At 41.4% G+C, this 16,375-nt stretch overlaps 1 protein-coding gene across 6 annotated transcripts in view; it reads left to right on the top strand.

Moving 5' to 3' along the window:
* Window positions 1-16,375, top strand: part of LOC121070220 (probable bifunctional methylenetetrahydrofolate dehydrogenase/cyclohydrolase 2) — a 48,284-nt gene that overhangs the window by 18,906 nt on the left and 13,003 nt on the right. For 3 of the 6 annotated variants that reach the window (XM_040557039.1, XM_040557042.1, XM_040557044.1), the window contains exons 6-7: window positions 2,289-2,381; window positions 8,987-9,112. In XM_040557039.1, coding sequence (XP_040412973.1) covers window positions 2,289-2,381; window positions 8,987-9,112 — 219 coding nt within the window. Of the gene's footprint in view, window positions 1-2,288; window positions 2,382-8,986; window positions 9,113-9,738; window positions 10,289-16,375 lie in introns of those variants that run through there. The other 3 variants (XM_040557041.1, XM_040557045.1, XM_040557043.1) reach the window with 2 other exon arrangements.

Below are 16,375 nucleotides of genomic sequence, written 5' to 3'. Positions count from 1 at the left end.
AAAGAACAGACATGATTCTCCTACAGCAGGCAGCGTTTTGTTTTTAGTTTGTTTTAGAATGAGGCCTCCAAAGGAGGAAAACTATAACTGTCTCTACAATCTGTACGTGACTGAAGAATGTGTGTGAGACCTCCATAAAAACAAATCAACAATTGGAGAGAAGACGCTTTAGATTAGCAAAATCAAAAGTAACAATGAATAATTCTTTTGTCATGTTCCTCCCTTTTTCTTTTTTTTAATTATTATTAGTTGCCTTTGGGATCTATAAGTGACTTCGGAGAGAAGAAAAATAGAAGGAATCTAGACATGCAGGCTTTATGTACTGTTTGGGATGTTTCTATCACAAGAAAGGCTAGCAGTGCAGAGATGCTCTTAAGACAATTGTCTGTCTAGGCTTTTGATGGACTTGCATACATGGGAAATAAAAGAACAGTGGTGAAGGATACCTGACTGCTGGCAGTTCTCCTCATTTCAAGAAATTGCTTCTGTACATCTGTACTTCTTTGTCATTAACTGAAAAAACCTTCATCTGCTCTCTTTGAGGACATGTTATGAGGTGTAAAGACTGAAGGAGGATGAAAGTTGTGAGAAAAGAGCCAAGAAGTCAGAGCGCAGTCAGACTGAAGATGAGATGCTTGAGGAAGACAAGTAATGAGATAAGAGGTCCAGATTAGACAGTCAGATGCATTCCAGAGGCAGCCGCTGTGGTTGTAATGACTGAGATGGCAAAAATCTTAAGTTTAATGGCTAATAATGTGACATTGGAGTCCATGATGAATTAATTGAAGGTGGAGATGAGGGGATATAACACAAGACAACTATGCAGTACAAATAGTTGTGAGGGAGAAGCACGGCATCAGAATATGGGGGGAGTTTCATTTAATAGCTGCTATTTTTGCTGTTTTCATGGGCAGTCTTAGAGGGACTGCTACCCTTGCTGTTGCACTCAGTATGAGACCTCAGTCCCTATTTCCATGTCACTTTGTTTTTTGTGTAGTGGTCTCTCCTCAGCATCTCGCTTCATTTGCACGAGGTTTTTTATGCCCTAATAGCAGGGTTTATTTGTAGCTTCTTGCCAAGCAATGTGGATACATGCAGGAGCAGGCCCCAGAGCTTTTGAGTTTGCCCAAAAGGATGTGGTCTTCTGCTTGCGATAACTTCAAACACTTCCTACTCTGGTATCAAGTAAGTGTTCAGCAGTTTTTCCTTTATCAGGAGATAGAAAAGCTGGTAGGGCATCTGCAAAATCTGAGCACCTTTTAGTCGGTCTCTTCCATTCCTGTTCTTGCACTTGAGCTATGCAAAACAATTACTTAAAATGCTCTGAGTGTGTGGAAAAATGTATGCGTTTGATGTATTTATTCCTTAAGTGGTTACAGGGATAAACATGCTCAGATCCATCTAACTGGAATCCTACAGATCATATAAATATTGACGCTGCTGTTGATTGTGTTCTGCATGTACATTCAAGAACATCCCTCCTCACTGAAATCTGTTAGTGTTCCAGTTAACAGGGGGATTTTGCTGTCTGCACCCTGCATGCAATTGTTGGTTAGACAGCATCTAAGCGAAGACCTTTGGCCCCGGAGTGTCACTGTTGTCATAGCCACTAAGCTTGTTCCCTACGCAATTAGGCCCTGCAAAGAGAAGAGCCTTGGTTGTCATCGTGTGGTTTTGGTCAGATGATCAGCCGTGCTCATTCTTGAGAGGGGGCACATCAGTAAGAAATGATACTACTTCACTGAACGTGAATTACTGTTTGTTCCTTGAGCAGTCAAAATCCGTCAGAAACAGAGGCCAAAGGCTGAGCACTGACCGTACAACAGGATGTCAAAGGAAGCGTCTAGGGAGTTTCAGGACAGATGAATGACAAATGTGGTTGAGGACAGAGGTCTGAACACGCTGATACTATATTTGAAGCTTTAGTTTGTGACAAGCAACTGAGCCTTACGGTGCATTCCACAGGTTGTGCTTAATAATGTAGACGACAAATTCCATGCTGGGTTTCTCTGTGTAATTCCACTAAGTGTAATGAAGCTGATGGAGTCAGTCCACGGTATATGAATTAATTAATTCTGCGTGAGTTTTTAAGAATAAGCACTTTTTCATGTGTGTAAAAGGCAAGTGTTACAAGCATTCTGACTATGCTGAAGTGATGCATCCCAAGACAAATTTGATGGTCACCTTTACTGTTTTTGGTGGACCACAGTGATTCACATGTACCTGAAAGTAAATGCTTTACAGGCCTTCTGTATGTATCAATTAATTGCCCATCTTTTACCTTTCAGGTGATGCTACAGTGACCATTACTCACCGATACACGCCAAAAGAACAGCTCAAGATCCATACTCAACTTGCTGACATTGTCATAGTAGCTGCAGGTAATATTAGTTGTTAGTACTCTCATCACAATGTTTACAACATAAAAAGAAAAGCTTGGTGTCTGTTGATGGCACTACTAGCTATTTCACCTGTTTTACCAAATACTTGGTGCTCATGCTTGCTGAGGGTGTTGCAGTACATAGGATTTCTTGTAAGAAAGGCAAGTGATCTGGCTCTTTGTTCTTGCCCTTCACATTTGCAGACTCATAAACTGTTTCTCATCACATGTGACACCTTTCCCTTAGGGAGACTTCAGAGTGAACTCAAGACTGGGAACCAGTTAGTGCATAGTTTATACAGGTATAATTATGTAAATTAGAACATTCTCTGTACAGTGCAAAAACCGTGAGTCATTTAACTGTTGACAGGAGGGTTTCTTTAAATCAGCTGGAGGCTGCATTCATGAAACAATGGTATCTTTCTCTTGCTGTTAGAATTAAGGGCAGCCTTGGCAAATTAAATGGTAGTTTTGGTAACATATGCATGTTATTCACGGCTGATTTTTTTTGTTGGTATGTTGACAATTATCACGTCAAGAGGAAAAGAATGGTAATTGCCAAAAGGAAGGGCTCTGAAAGATCCATGTTTATGTTCTTAAAGCAACGTAGAATGAAATACTTTCAGTTTGACTTGTCTAGAAGAAAGAAACAAGTAGCACTGCTTCTGATTTTTTTTGTTTTGTTTGTTTTTACTTGACTGGTATTTATTAATGGAAATATAAATTAAGCAGGGAAAAAAAAAACAACAACAACAAAGCCTCTGGTCAAATTCTGTGTCCCCTTGCAGTTCATGACATCTTCCTTCTCTGATACTGGTTTGGAGGACCACAAACAGATTCTATCTTTACCCTTTTCTCCTCCCTTCCTCTGTCTTCACCATTCTCAAGACCAAGTCCTGGGAAGTTATTTTCCAGATTTGGACAGATAGGTACATGTCCAAAGCTCATCACTTCCTGTTGAAGCAAGATGTCCTTTTTTCAGAGCTTAATTGCGCTACCTCTTTCTCATGCCAGGTCAGGAACAAGAAACAGCTCAGTTCTCCCACGTGGGATTACTCAACTGTGGGTCAGACCAGAATTCTCACACTGAATGAAAAATAATGATGTGTCTTCTAATTGGAAATAAACTAGTAATATCAACATATACTGCTTGTGATTTAATCATAGTTCAAGTTTTTTTGTCTGCTGAACGCTTTGTCATCAGTTACGCTTGTAGCGAAACATTTCAGTAGCAATTCAGCTGTGTTTGTTCACATTATTTTCCTCATGTCATTTGTAAGAAGAGCATGATACAACGCTTGTTACACAACATGAGATATGCTTTGAATGATGAAAAAACCTAGGGCTAGATTGTGCAAACAGTATGCAGCCCTGCCCCAGTGAGAACTCTGGGGAGGATGACACCTTGGAAAGGTGGTGTCCCTCCACGTTCCCCTTTTTGAGAACTGTGTGTGTTGGGCCTTTGGGATGGTGCTGGGCTTAACCCTCGAAATGTGACCTATTTAGTGAGCAGTGCAAGAAAGGAAGCATTTACACGGTCACAGACCACCATGCAAGAAATGCAAATGGAAGAAAGCTTTCTGTGAGTTGATTTCACCCTAATAGTTAACTAAACTCCACCATAACTGCTTTCTCACTCCCAAGTGAGGGAAGAGGGGGAGAAAATGTGATGAAAAAGGGCTCAAGGGTTGAGATAAGGACAAAGAGAACTGATCTGCCGTGGTACACCATGGGCTGCAGGGGAACTGCTGAAGGAACTTGTGTTCCACTTCATCCCCACTTTCTTCACTGACCACGGTGCCTTCAAGCTCATTTCTTACATATTTTTCTCAATCCTCTTTCCCAGCTGTTGTTGTGCAGCCATTTGTTTCCTTTCTTGCCTATGTTCTCATAGAGGTCCAACCAGTGTTGTTCATTGGCACAGCTCTGCCAGCATCAGGTCCCTTTTAGAGTCTGCTGGAACTGGCTTTTAGCTAACTTGGGGCAGCTTCTGGACTCCTCACCGAGGCTACTCTTGCAGCCCCCCTGCTACCAAACTCTTGCCATGTAAATCCAATACACTGTGTAAAAGAGCAAGATTTCTATTCTCCTCTTCCCATATAATGCTTTAAGAGCCACCTGTGTTCTGCCTCCCATTTTGGTGACTTGTGACACTAAGCATGTTCATTCTGTTGTGGTGCTCTGTCTCTGAGGAGCTTCCTGTTCACTTGCATTCATGGTTCTCAAACAGTTCACCCCAGGTGCTTCTGTCTTTACTCTGGAGTTTGGGAATGCCCATCTTCATAGGTTGTCTGTTTGCTCCCATCCTTGGGACCCTGGTTGTCCAGCTTTCTGTGATTGTAACTATTGATGCAATTTATTCCTTCTCTCTCGTCCCCTCCTAACTCATTGCATCATAAGGCATTCCCTTAATTCTCATTTTCATTCCCTCCCTAAAATCTTTGTCTCTGCTTCCAGCTGGAGCTTTCTAACCTCTGTGCCACACAGCTTTTGCCTTTCTAGCCAAAATATAGTATTTCCTCCTAAGTGCACCTGGCACTTTGCATCCCACTACGGACTTTGTAATCCTTGCCCGCTGTCCCTGCCTAAGCAGACATCCTACGGTGTCTACTCTTGTTGCTATCAGACCAGTCCCATACTGAAAGACTAAGTACAGCTTTAGTTGTGGTGCTCATGCAGCTGTTGCAGTATTTCCAGGGCAGTGATGGAGGCAGTAGGCAGTCTTTGTCTCTTTTAATCTGCTGCTGCTGCTCTCTGGGCTTTCTAGTCTGCCTTGGGAGAGACGACTCATCTGCCTGCTACCTTCAGAGAGGTGAAGAGAAGGAATGGAAGTGCCAAATGCCAGATGAAATTCTTCTGGGCCAACTCGCACTGTCCCTCAGGACATGATCTGTGGTCCTCCTGCATGGGAATTGCTGATTTGCCAGGCTGCTTTATTCAGCCAGTGGTTGGTTAGCTTTCTCAGGATTTAGCTACCTTACAGTCCTTTTACCTAAACTGGGATTATGGAGGAGTTCATTTTTTTTGTTGAAAGCATGATTCACTGTTTTTGACAAAAACTAGTAAAGAAAGACTTTCCCACATTCTTCAATCGCTGCATTTTAGGAATAGCTGCTCTAACGCTTATCTCTCCCTACTTGGTATGTAAAGTAGGCTTAAGTAAATAGATCTGCTCATTTGGTTTGGGGGTTAGTTTATTTGTTGCTATTAAGTATTTGGCCTATTATCAAGCCATTTTACAAAGGGTGTAACTGTGCAACTTCCGTTAATATGCTTCCATCCCTATCACACACAGCTCATTAACCCCCATAAGACGAAGGCATTATCCAATTACCAGCCAGCTTGCGATTGATTGCATAAGAGCGATGAAGTAGATGCAGCCTGATCTTATCAATGGCATAGGAAAGAATTTGAGGTCTTGGCTTGCTCAACATTAAAAGCAGAGTTTCAAGCTTGCATCCTATGGGGGAGTGAGAAAGGAAAGGAAGGTTCTTGTGTTGCTTGTATCCAAATGACTTGCTGGCAGACGTCCAGCACTTCAAATGAATCCATAGCCCTTGTCTGCCAGTAGTTGCCTCCAATAACACCGTGGTCCTAAAAAACGTGGATTTGATTTCTTCTTTTTTTTTTTTTCTCCTGAGAGAATGAGAGAAGGCTGATTTCATGGGGAGGGCAGCAGGGGGAATTTAGATTCCCCCTTTGCAGATACTCTATTACCGAGGTAGACATTCTTCACAGAACATAAAACTGAAGGAATAACTGAAGAAGCAGGGCAAAAATTTAACTTATTTGAAATTTGCCGTTTCCTTTCATTCCAAATTAGAGGCTGCATAGCAGGAAAGAAATTTTGGAGGTCATTTAAAGCAAATGCACAGAAAAGATTGCAGCTGTTGCCTTTAAGGTGTGATAGGCTAATGTAATGCAGATGATGGCTGATGACTTTGTAGTCTTGACTCTCTGATAGCATGTACTGACTTAGCACTAGATAGCACTAGACGTAGGTCTCAGATAGTAATTTGCCTTAGCATTTGAAGAGGTGGTTCATTTGTTCTGAGTCTGTCCAGGAATTAATTTTCAGATGTCTGGTCACACATGATGCTGCTGTTGGTAAGCAGTGCTCGTATTTCTGTTCTAGGGTAGCCTTAAAATTGCTGTTCATTAAGAGAGCTCCTGCTGAACTCCTGGTACTGAAAGAAAGGTCTTTTGTGTGCGTCCAGTGGAGCTGTTGGTGTGCTAGAAAAGCATTACCTATTGCTTGAGCACGCTTGGGAAGTTCAATGAGATTCATCTTGAAGTAAATGTGTAGTGCTGTCTTCTGTTTGCAATCTGTTGTGGCAGTGTTCTTTGTGAAATGGAAGACGCTTACAGTTTGGGACTGCTGCTTTAGAAAACAGTGTTTTGCTATCCCTTCAGTAGGACCTGGCTCAGATCCTGTGGGCAATTAAGTTGTCATTGTTGTGCTTCTCTTGTCCTAGCACCTAAATAATTGTTTTGGTGTTTTTTGCCATGTATATAGATAGATGAACTGTGCTGACTGGGAACATACGCTGTTGCCTCAAGTTTTTTGTCCAGAACTTGAAGTGACCTTTTAGCATTTATATGTCCTGACTATCAAACATCTTGGTAATGAATATCAACATATTTGGAATTTAAATGCATTGAGAAAATGAGTTGTATATGAAAGTGCTGCAGAAGCTTGTCACAGCACCCTGCTAGCTAGGGTTTCTTTACAATAGAAGTGTCAAACCCCAGGAAATTATCCAGATGTAGCTCACCTGGAGCTGATGAAGGTATGTGATGTTGAGGCCAGGCATCTTTGGTCAAGCAGGGAGGTCTTCTGATTCTGTTCCAAGTGGCAGAATTGCAAATCATAGTAAAGTAGAGCAAGAAAGGTTTTTTGAAAGCCCATGTCTTAACTTTTGGTGCACTACGATGGATATTTGACATACCTGTTCAATCTGCTTTTAACATTTCCTGTGATGGAGACATGGTTCTCTCCTTGGGCTACTTGCTCCCCCGCTCCTCTGTTCTTATGGTTTAAAAGTTCTGGACAGTGCGGCAAAGAACAATTATTTTTTTTGCATCACATCGATTGTGGATGTTTGTGGGGATGGGAAGCCTAGGTACTTTTCTACTACCAAAAGCTTTTTTGTGTTTTTGAAGGCTGCCATGAAATCAGGCAAGTTCATTTTGGGCAATGTTTCCTCATAACCTTCGTTGTTCTTGTTGGTGCTCATAGAGATGGACAGACAGATCAGAGAAAGCTGGCATCCACAGCAGGAATATGGTATCCCAGCTGATGTCGTCTGGTGAAGAGATCAGGAGTTTTGTGTGTTTTGCAGTAGTGTGACTGTCTGTTCAGGTTCAGTTGATCTAATCCCAAATTTTTCTTGTTGAAAAATGACCACCTAACCAGTTGTTGACTGCCTTGCTTTTGCAAGGGGTAATCATTTGTATGTAAAGGAATTGTATCTTGCCTTTCTTGCTGTTGAATGTCAGATGTTTTTTGAAGCTGTTCTCCTTTTTGCCGGCGGTGTTTGAAATCTAAGCTAATCTGTTTCAAGTTCTTTCCAGCTTTGGGTCATTTGCATTTTGTGTCACTACTAAATAGTAGGTGTTCTCTTCTGTCACGTTAGTGCCATTATAAATGAACACCTGGCCCTTGTAGAACTCTTTCCACAGACACTTAGGTTTTCGTAAAGAACCACGAGAGCCTGTTGTTACCTACCAGTTATACCTGAGTACAATTACCCAGCCAGTTTTCCATGCAGTACGCTTTTCTTTTCTCACTTAGGAGATAAGGTGGAAAAAGTTCTACTTGAAAGGCCGTTGCTTCTCTCTTGCAGACTGATCTGACACTTTTTATGGGTAAATTGAGTTGGCCCCTTTTTTTGTTTGTTTCTGTTGTTTATCTCACTCATACATTGCAGTAATGAAAAATAAGCTGGTGATGTAGATCAGATTCTCTCACCGTGCTTTTTTTTTTTCTTTTTTTTTCAATAGCATTTTGTGTAGCTTGTATTTAGTATTTTATTAACTGCCAGAAAAGTATTGCATCTAAGGAGTACGTGACCGGTCAGAGAAGACAAGAAGAGTAGCATGCATTGAATACAGATACTAAAAAAAGCCAAGACAAAAGAAAACATTGCCAAGATAACATACATGGTTTGCTTCAGAGGTCCCTGACATTTCTGGACTGGTGGAATTCCAACAACCCTAAACATTTCTTGTAGCTCATGCAACATCTTTATCATCCAGCTTTTTTTTTTTTTGGAAAAGCTATGAAGTTGACTTTCCACCACAAACCAGCAAGCACATAGTTCACTGGGATCATGTTGACTACATTTGTGACCACAGGCTTATCTGAAAATATTCACTCAGAATAAACAACTGTCAAGCTTTTTGTCTGAAAGTTACAGGCTGTATGAAGCCAAGGAATAACTGTGTTCTCTGTGTGATGTGTCAAGTAAAGTTTAAGTGAAAGAATTTTTTATTTATTTTTTTGGTGTAAGTATACATAACATGTGCATACACACATTACTATAATTTGGAATTGATGACCTAAGACTATCTGGCTGTGTTAATCAAATACCTTGATGATTCCAGGTATCCCGAAGTTGATTACAACCGATATGGTCAAAGAAGGTGCAGCTGTGATAGATGTAGGCATCAATCATATCCATGATCCTCTTACGGGAAAGACCAAATTAGTTGGGGATGTGGACTTTGAAGGTCAGTGAAACACTAATATTTTTATCCAATAGGTTCACATAAAGTTGGTGGGATTCTTCGATGATTAATACTTTGAATAGCTCATGTCCCAGATAAGACAACACTTGAAGGAGTGTGTGTTTGTTTTCTTAAATAAGAAACAAGTAATTTGTTCATATACCTGCTCTTAAGAAATGATATGTTATTTAACAGCAAGCATTACTTCTAATTACATATACGAGCAGCCTTTAAGAGATGCAGATGAGCTCTTATGTATGTTTGGTGGCAGCAGTTTTAGAGAGATGCTTGTCTCCAGGCTTCTTTATCCTTTGAGAATCTTTAAAGTGTTTCAGAAGTGTGCATGCATGCTCACACACAGACCCTGCACAAAAACAACCTGCAGTTTCTGCCCTTTGACAAGTATAAGGTTTCCCACTGATCATAGCAAATACTATGATACTACAATTTCTCAAGCCTCTTTTCACACTTAAATTTTTGAAAATGTTAACCTCTTGTTCAGAAGTACCCTTTATACTAAGGTTTAAGGTGGGTTCATCTTCAGCTCTTTAAAATCTTGGTCCAGGCAAGCCTAACTGAGATAATATGTGATGTTACATATTGATCTTTTTATGTTTAATGTGTTGCAGAGCAAGTTCACAATGTAATTGGATTAAATATCTCTGCTCTGGAGAAGCTCCAGACTGGAATAGCAGGATTGTTGCAGTCGAAAATTAAAGCTTATTGGCAGAGTTGTGTGGGAAGCTTAGACAGCGTTTACCCACATTATTAATGGTTCTCAACAGTTCCTTATTTTGATAAGTATGAAAATCACCCACAGGGTTTTTTTCATAGTTATTAACATCTTGGCTGGCATAATGTCTCAAAGCTTAATTATATTCAGAATGTTTCTAGCCCACTGTATGTATTTCAAATTACATCACTTGCTTAGTTCCTGCGTATATAACTCATCACACATGATATCTGTCTGCTAAAATCAATGAAATTAACCGCACGGGTGTAGCTAAGTCATTGTTTCAGCATGCATTTGGGAATTTATAACTGGATGTATAAAATAGTTCTGTTAGAAATATTTTTCTAGAGTGCAACTTGAACAATTCTTTGAGTTGTTACCCTGCTTCTACCATCACAACTAAAAGGTTGTTTTCCGTATTCAGAAATAAACTAAAATGAAGTAGAGAGGAGTTTCAGGATTTCTTTTTGCTTGTTTGTTTTAGCATGTTTGAAAAACAATATGACTTTCAGAAACTTGACAGTGTGTCCTTTTTGTTTGTTTTCTTTAAATGTATGACCTTCTGAATGTAATGAGTCTAGATTCAATGGCCATGCCATGATTCAGAGTTTCAGCAATGCACTGTATATGTCTCGTCATGTCTGCTGTGGGTTGCTCTCAGGATTTTACCTGGGGGGAGGGAAGATCCAAAAAAAGAGGGAGGAACTTCAACTTGGATTATGCCACTGCAGCTCCAAGTAGCATTTCACTGTGCATTGCCAAAGGGAAATTGTTGTTGGTTCATTAGTATCGGTGAAAGTTTCACTAAATCTCTAACAACAAAAAAAACTATCCCTGTGTATACAGTTCAAAATACCGAAGAGTAAGTCACCCTTGCCAAGCACTGATTTGGCAGTTAGGAAATGCAACAAGCTAGTGTATTCATGTACTAAATCATTTTATCCTTTCCCTCCTGTTGATCACTTGACTGAATTTATATTTAAGCTTAAGTGAAAATGATTTTTGCAGTTTAAGGCCAAGTACACGAGCTGGCATGACGTACGCCACCTGTTTAACATAAAGTAGCCCACCAGTATCTATTCTGTCATCATCCCCTTCCTCAAGTAGAAAGATGTTTGGGGTGGGAGTGGGGGTTTGGTGGTATGAAAGAGATTTAACTGGCAAGTCAGAGGTTAAACTTGATTTATAAGAAATGGTTGGGGGTGGCTGACTTAACCCGGTCATTGGACTAAAAACCCCTGGTAGAGGAAATAAACCTGATGAGGTGGATGGAAACTGTTTTGATTCCTTTGTAATATCTTAGCAATACTTGGATGCTGTCTTCTAATCTAGGGAGCAGGTTTGAAACAGGAGTTGATCCCTAATAACAAGGGGATGACACTTGAAATAACTGTCTTTTTTAATGAACTTCATTCATAAATTCAGTATAAGAAGTACCTGAAGGAAAAAATTCTTACCACAGGCCAAGAGAATTTGATAGCAGTTGAAAATGAGTTTTGCAGTTCTGAAATATGTTCTAAAATCTGCAAGTGTTAGAGTCACGTCCACTCGGGCTGTAGGCAGCTTGAGCTGCATGCAGTCACCTGCAGCCGGAGACCTCGCTGGTGACAGCACTTCCCACGGTGGCCTGAGGACCGACTGCTGCTGTGTGTGTGTACACCCTCTGAAGCTAAGGAACACACTCTGGCTGTCCTTTAAACTCCACTACATCAGAAGAAACGATGAGATGGTTTAGTTTGCTGAAAGCAATTTAACTGTATCGGTCACCTAAATATCATGTTTACAGCTGCTCAAGTGGCTGGCTTGGTGGTGGTGGCATCTGGAACCTTTGCACTTTCCAGGCTTACCTGTTCGTTCTGGGCAAAAATCCCAGGCTGTGTTTTGGGATGTCTTCAAATAATACTTGTGATTTTTCCCTAAAGATCCTCTTTATTTTTGTGCTCCAAATTGTTCACATTAAAAAGATTGTATTTTGTCCAGAACACTTTTATGTGCAGTTCTAAGATACCTAGAAGAGCAAGAGAGAAAACACTATGCATTTAGGTGGAGGTAAACCGTGCAGCTCCGAGATACCCAGCTCGATGTTGCTGGGGTGTTCTAGACTGCATGTCATCCAAGTCACCAGCACAGCATGTTCAGTGTGCTCCTATTTATGTTAAGAACTTGCCAAAATATTTGGACCAGGGAGGGGTTGTCTTTGAACTTCCGGGAGCCACCACAAGGAAGGATGAGAAGCGGTGTCATCCTTAGATCATCACCAGCGCCACTTGAGTTACTTTCAGGCAGCAAACTTCAGTCACAGAAAGGGGCACATGTTTTGGTGAACAGGATAATGCTCGTGTGGGTGTAGCTGGCCCTGTTTTATAGGGCTTTTGTTGCCACAGCATTAAAGCTAAAGGGAGAGGAGGGCTGTGAGGACCAGGAAAGAGAAATAAACCAGCAGCTTACACAGAGCATTTAACTGAAACAGCTCTTCTGGGTGGAGCACCGTTTCCAGGTGTGACTGGTAGAGCAGGGTGGCAGCACACCAATGTAGGAGCTAACCCTTGTTACAGAGGAGCCTCAAAGAGCTGCTCACCTCCCTGCTCTGCTACCTGACCAGTGCTGGTAGCAGACCTTCCAGGCGATAGTGGCTATTTTCCAAAAGCACAACATTCAGAGCTGCTTCCTGAGCTGGGCCCCAAAAAGCAGCTGCAAGGCTTCCCTCAGTTTGCTGCCATCACCCACAGGCGCTCCTGGTAGCAGCTGCCTGAGAGTGGCCTTTTCCAAGGCTCCTGGTGACATGGCCGTGGATGTTTGTAGTAGAACCAGGAAGGAGCTTTGGTACATGAATTGCCACTGCAGCTTTTCCAGCTCATTAGGAGGTGGTGTTACTGCTGAATTGTCGTGCTGTTCGTGGGGTACCCAAGTCTTTGTGGTGTTGGGCAAAACATGTCAAAAATGCAGATCACTAATAGTATCCGAAAACGAATTGGAACGGGCCTGTGAGACTGAAGTGTATAGAAAGGTAGTGTAGTTTCCTTAAAGAGCAAAACACCTTGCTGACTACATTTCTGTGTGATTCTTCCCATATTTTTGACAAGCAGGTGCTAATACTCTGTTTTTGAGTCTTTATTGTGTACCTGTGAAGACAACTTTTTATTTAAGAAAGCTTTCTAAGTGATATAGTTGGAATATCAGTGGAGGGGTTTATAAATGAGAATTGTTCTCTAATGCCTAGACAGTATAACAGATTTTGGACAAGAGGTGCCCAACCAGGAGCAGGGAGAGGTTCCTGGTACTGAACAGCAGAGGGGAGTACCCTGACAAACCATCAGTACAGTGAACAGTGGTTGGCATGTATTATAAATCCCCTTTCAAGTAGGGATGATCAGACACAGTGACTGCAGGAAAACGAGGGAAGGGATGTGTTGAATGTTGTTAAGGAGGAGAATGCACCAGGCTCCTGTAGCACTACCAGATGGAGCAAGCACATCAGTTTAATAAAAACCAGGGAAATGGATCCTGTCCTGATGAGCTACAGGACTAACTGCTACCAAGCCATCGGGCGAGTTGACAAGTTTCTGAGATTTGTTCAGGTAGAGAAAAGATTTATATTTGAAGCCAATTCCTTGGTGGAAATGGGGGCTCTGCAGTTGTCTCAGCTAGGGTTTGTGGGATGCGGATGTCCAGGCTTTGTGACAGCAGTTACTTCCGACGGTTGTTTGCTGCCGCTCTGCGTTCGCTGTGCTACCTTCCAGGCTGTAGGCTTCTTCACAGACTGTTGAATCCTTTCCAACATATCTCTCTATGCCGCTTATCCAAACAGCGGTCATGAAAATAGAATGTGGATGTTCCAGCTGCTTTCGCTACTGCTTTTTTTTTTCCAGTTCATTTTGAAGAAGTGGCATTCTTTCTGCAAGTAATACAAGTCCCGGTACTACAAGTCCAGTCTTTGTAATCCTGTCACCATGTTGTTCCTTGGCAAAAATCAGGGGTAACATTGCCTGTTGTTACACTTTGCTAATGCAAGAAACCATGTTGTTTTGCAAATTCTGAAATCATCATTCTTTCCATTTCAAAATAGTGGCATGTTGGCTATTTTCATAGTTGAGTAGGCTACTAGTTGCAATGGCTGGATGCTTCTGAGGAGGGTTGTGGGCAGAACATTTTGCTTGATAGGAATGTTAGCACTGGGTTGTGACTGCCAGAAGGTCAGACAGAGCAATCACTGACTGCTGGCAGTAAGCTTTTGGATAGAAGAGTTTGGGTACTCCCTCACAGAGGAGTCTATGTGTCATGCAGGGGTCTAAGGAAGTAATCATTAGCATCTTGAATTTCTGCTGCCACTGCTTATTATCCCAGGGCTATTGCAATATTCCATCCACCTGTTTCTGCTAATGAGCTGAATTTGAAAGTAGCCATGCTGCATAATTTTCTGCTGGAGATCATTAGTGGATAATATCGAAAAGAAGGAATTGTGAGAAATGGGGTGTGTGTTAGCTGAATGGTATCCCACGGTGCACAGTGAATAATCCCAAAGTGTGTGTAGAGCAGAGCATGGGGTATCTACTGTCAGTGCTGGGCATGTGATTTACACTTGTGCAGTGCTGCATGGATGCAGTGATCCCAGAGAAGCTTTACAGGGACTAATAAAGCTGTGTGGAAACAATGCTTAGGCAGGAATTATTCTGCATCACTTAATGCAGATGCACAAGACCCAGAATTGCATTCAGGTTGAGACTTGCCCTTGGTTTGTGTGATTAACCCTATTAGGTGTCTGATGTTCTTAGCTTTAAAGGGACGTAGGAATGAAGGGCTGTTTCCAAAGCAGTGGATCCTGTTTTTCAAGGAAATAATCTACATTTCATTTCTTCTGAAGAATCAAAGGAAGATTTTCAGATTCTAAAGAAGCTGCAAAATAGCAGCTCCTCCCCCATAGGCACCTGATTTGTATACCGACATTTTCAAAATGGCCAGAGAAATGTCTGGGAGAACTGCACGCACCTCCAGAAAGCCAAGTTAAAGCTAGGGACAAAGTGTTACTGTTGCTGAGAGGCAGAAACAAGACCTTCTGAAGGAACCAACAGTGCAGCATCTGATGTGCTGACATGAGATCGGTCACACCAAAGTGCTGTTTTAGGACCGTTTGGCCAACTACACTTCGCAAGGAAAGGAAAATCTATCTATGTTTTTAAGGGCCAGGTTACTTTCCCCCCTTTGATCACTGGCATTCATCTTGGAGAATTGCGTTCACCAGATGGATGTTAACTCGTATAGGTGGAGATCTATCAGATGTTAGTTCCGTAACTTAGACACCTGTTCATTTAAAAATCTGGATTAGCTTTTGTGAATAAGATATCCAGGTGGTTGTATTCTAGCTGATATAAAATAAGGCTTCTGCCAGGCTGACCCACAGCTATTTCCATAATGATAGAGTATGGTAGAGAAATTTCCCAACAACTTGTGAAAACAGTATGCTCTGTGTTTACTCCTGAGTACAGTTACTAGCACTAGAGGCGATGGATGTTGTCCATGATGTTCATTAGAAGGCTTTCTTTCGGTGAGGCATGGTCGAGCTCTGGACTGCACCTCTTTGTAAGTAAGATAGGAGTATTCTGAATAACACCGCAAAGAGAAACATGTAACATTGCCATGGAAATAGGCTTATTTCAATTTAAAATGTCTAAAACATTTTGTATGTTAATTGTTACGGTGTTCACTTCAGATGTGGGTACATTTCAATAATTATGACATTGACTTGGGAATTTGCAGTAACTATGTTAACCATAAACACCCATCTCAAACAGTAGGTAGTTCAAAATAGTATAACTAATAAGACAAATTATTTGTGTTTGAAAATACTAAGAATAACTGTCATAGGAGATTTAATTTCTTTCTTACAACTTACATTAAAAAAAAACAACCCACATTGCAATTTGTTTAGCTTTCCAAATTTTTAGTAGTATATCTGGTGGTACCAATCAGCAGAGTAATTAAAACCTTCTCAGCTGTAATTAGCAACTCTCCTCAGCAAGGCTTAATCTTCTGCTCTTCAGTTCAATGAGATATTTGCCATTAACTTCTGCGAATCCAGTTGTTAGGGCCCTGCATTGAGGAGTTCAGACGGTGGTTTTCATTCCATTTAACCTCCCTGAAAGTCTTAATAAACGTTTTGCTCAAGAAGATAATATCCAGGTTTTCAAATTCTTTTCTGTTAGTTTTTCTAAGAGCTTGTTATTCAGAACAGTGAAGCGCCACGTACTTTGAAGAGGAATATACTTAAAGCAGAGGCAGGATATGCTGCTTGTTCCAAAATCAAGCTGCCAAATCTTCCATCCATTGATTGCTTCTCAGGGTTAGGTATAGATTCTGCTCCATAGTGGGTTCAGTGGATATCACAGAATCGTTAAGGTTGGAGAAGACCTCCAAGATCATCTGGTCCAACCATCCCCCTACCACCAGTGTCACCCACTAATCCATGTCCCTAAGCACCACGTCCAACCTCTCCTTAAACACCCACAGGGACAGTGATGCCACCACTTCCTTGGGCG

The sequence above is a fragment of the Cygnus olor genome, chromosome 4 (assembly GCF_009769625.2).
Source record: "Cygnus olor isolate bCygOlo1 chromosome 4, bCygOlo1.pri.v2, whole genome shotgun sequence".
Taxonomy (NCBI): Eukaryota; Metazoa; Chordata; class Aves; order Anseriformes; family Anatidae; genus Cygnus; species Cygnus olor.
This window is presented reverse-complemented; position numbering and strand designations above follow the sequence as displayed.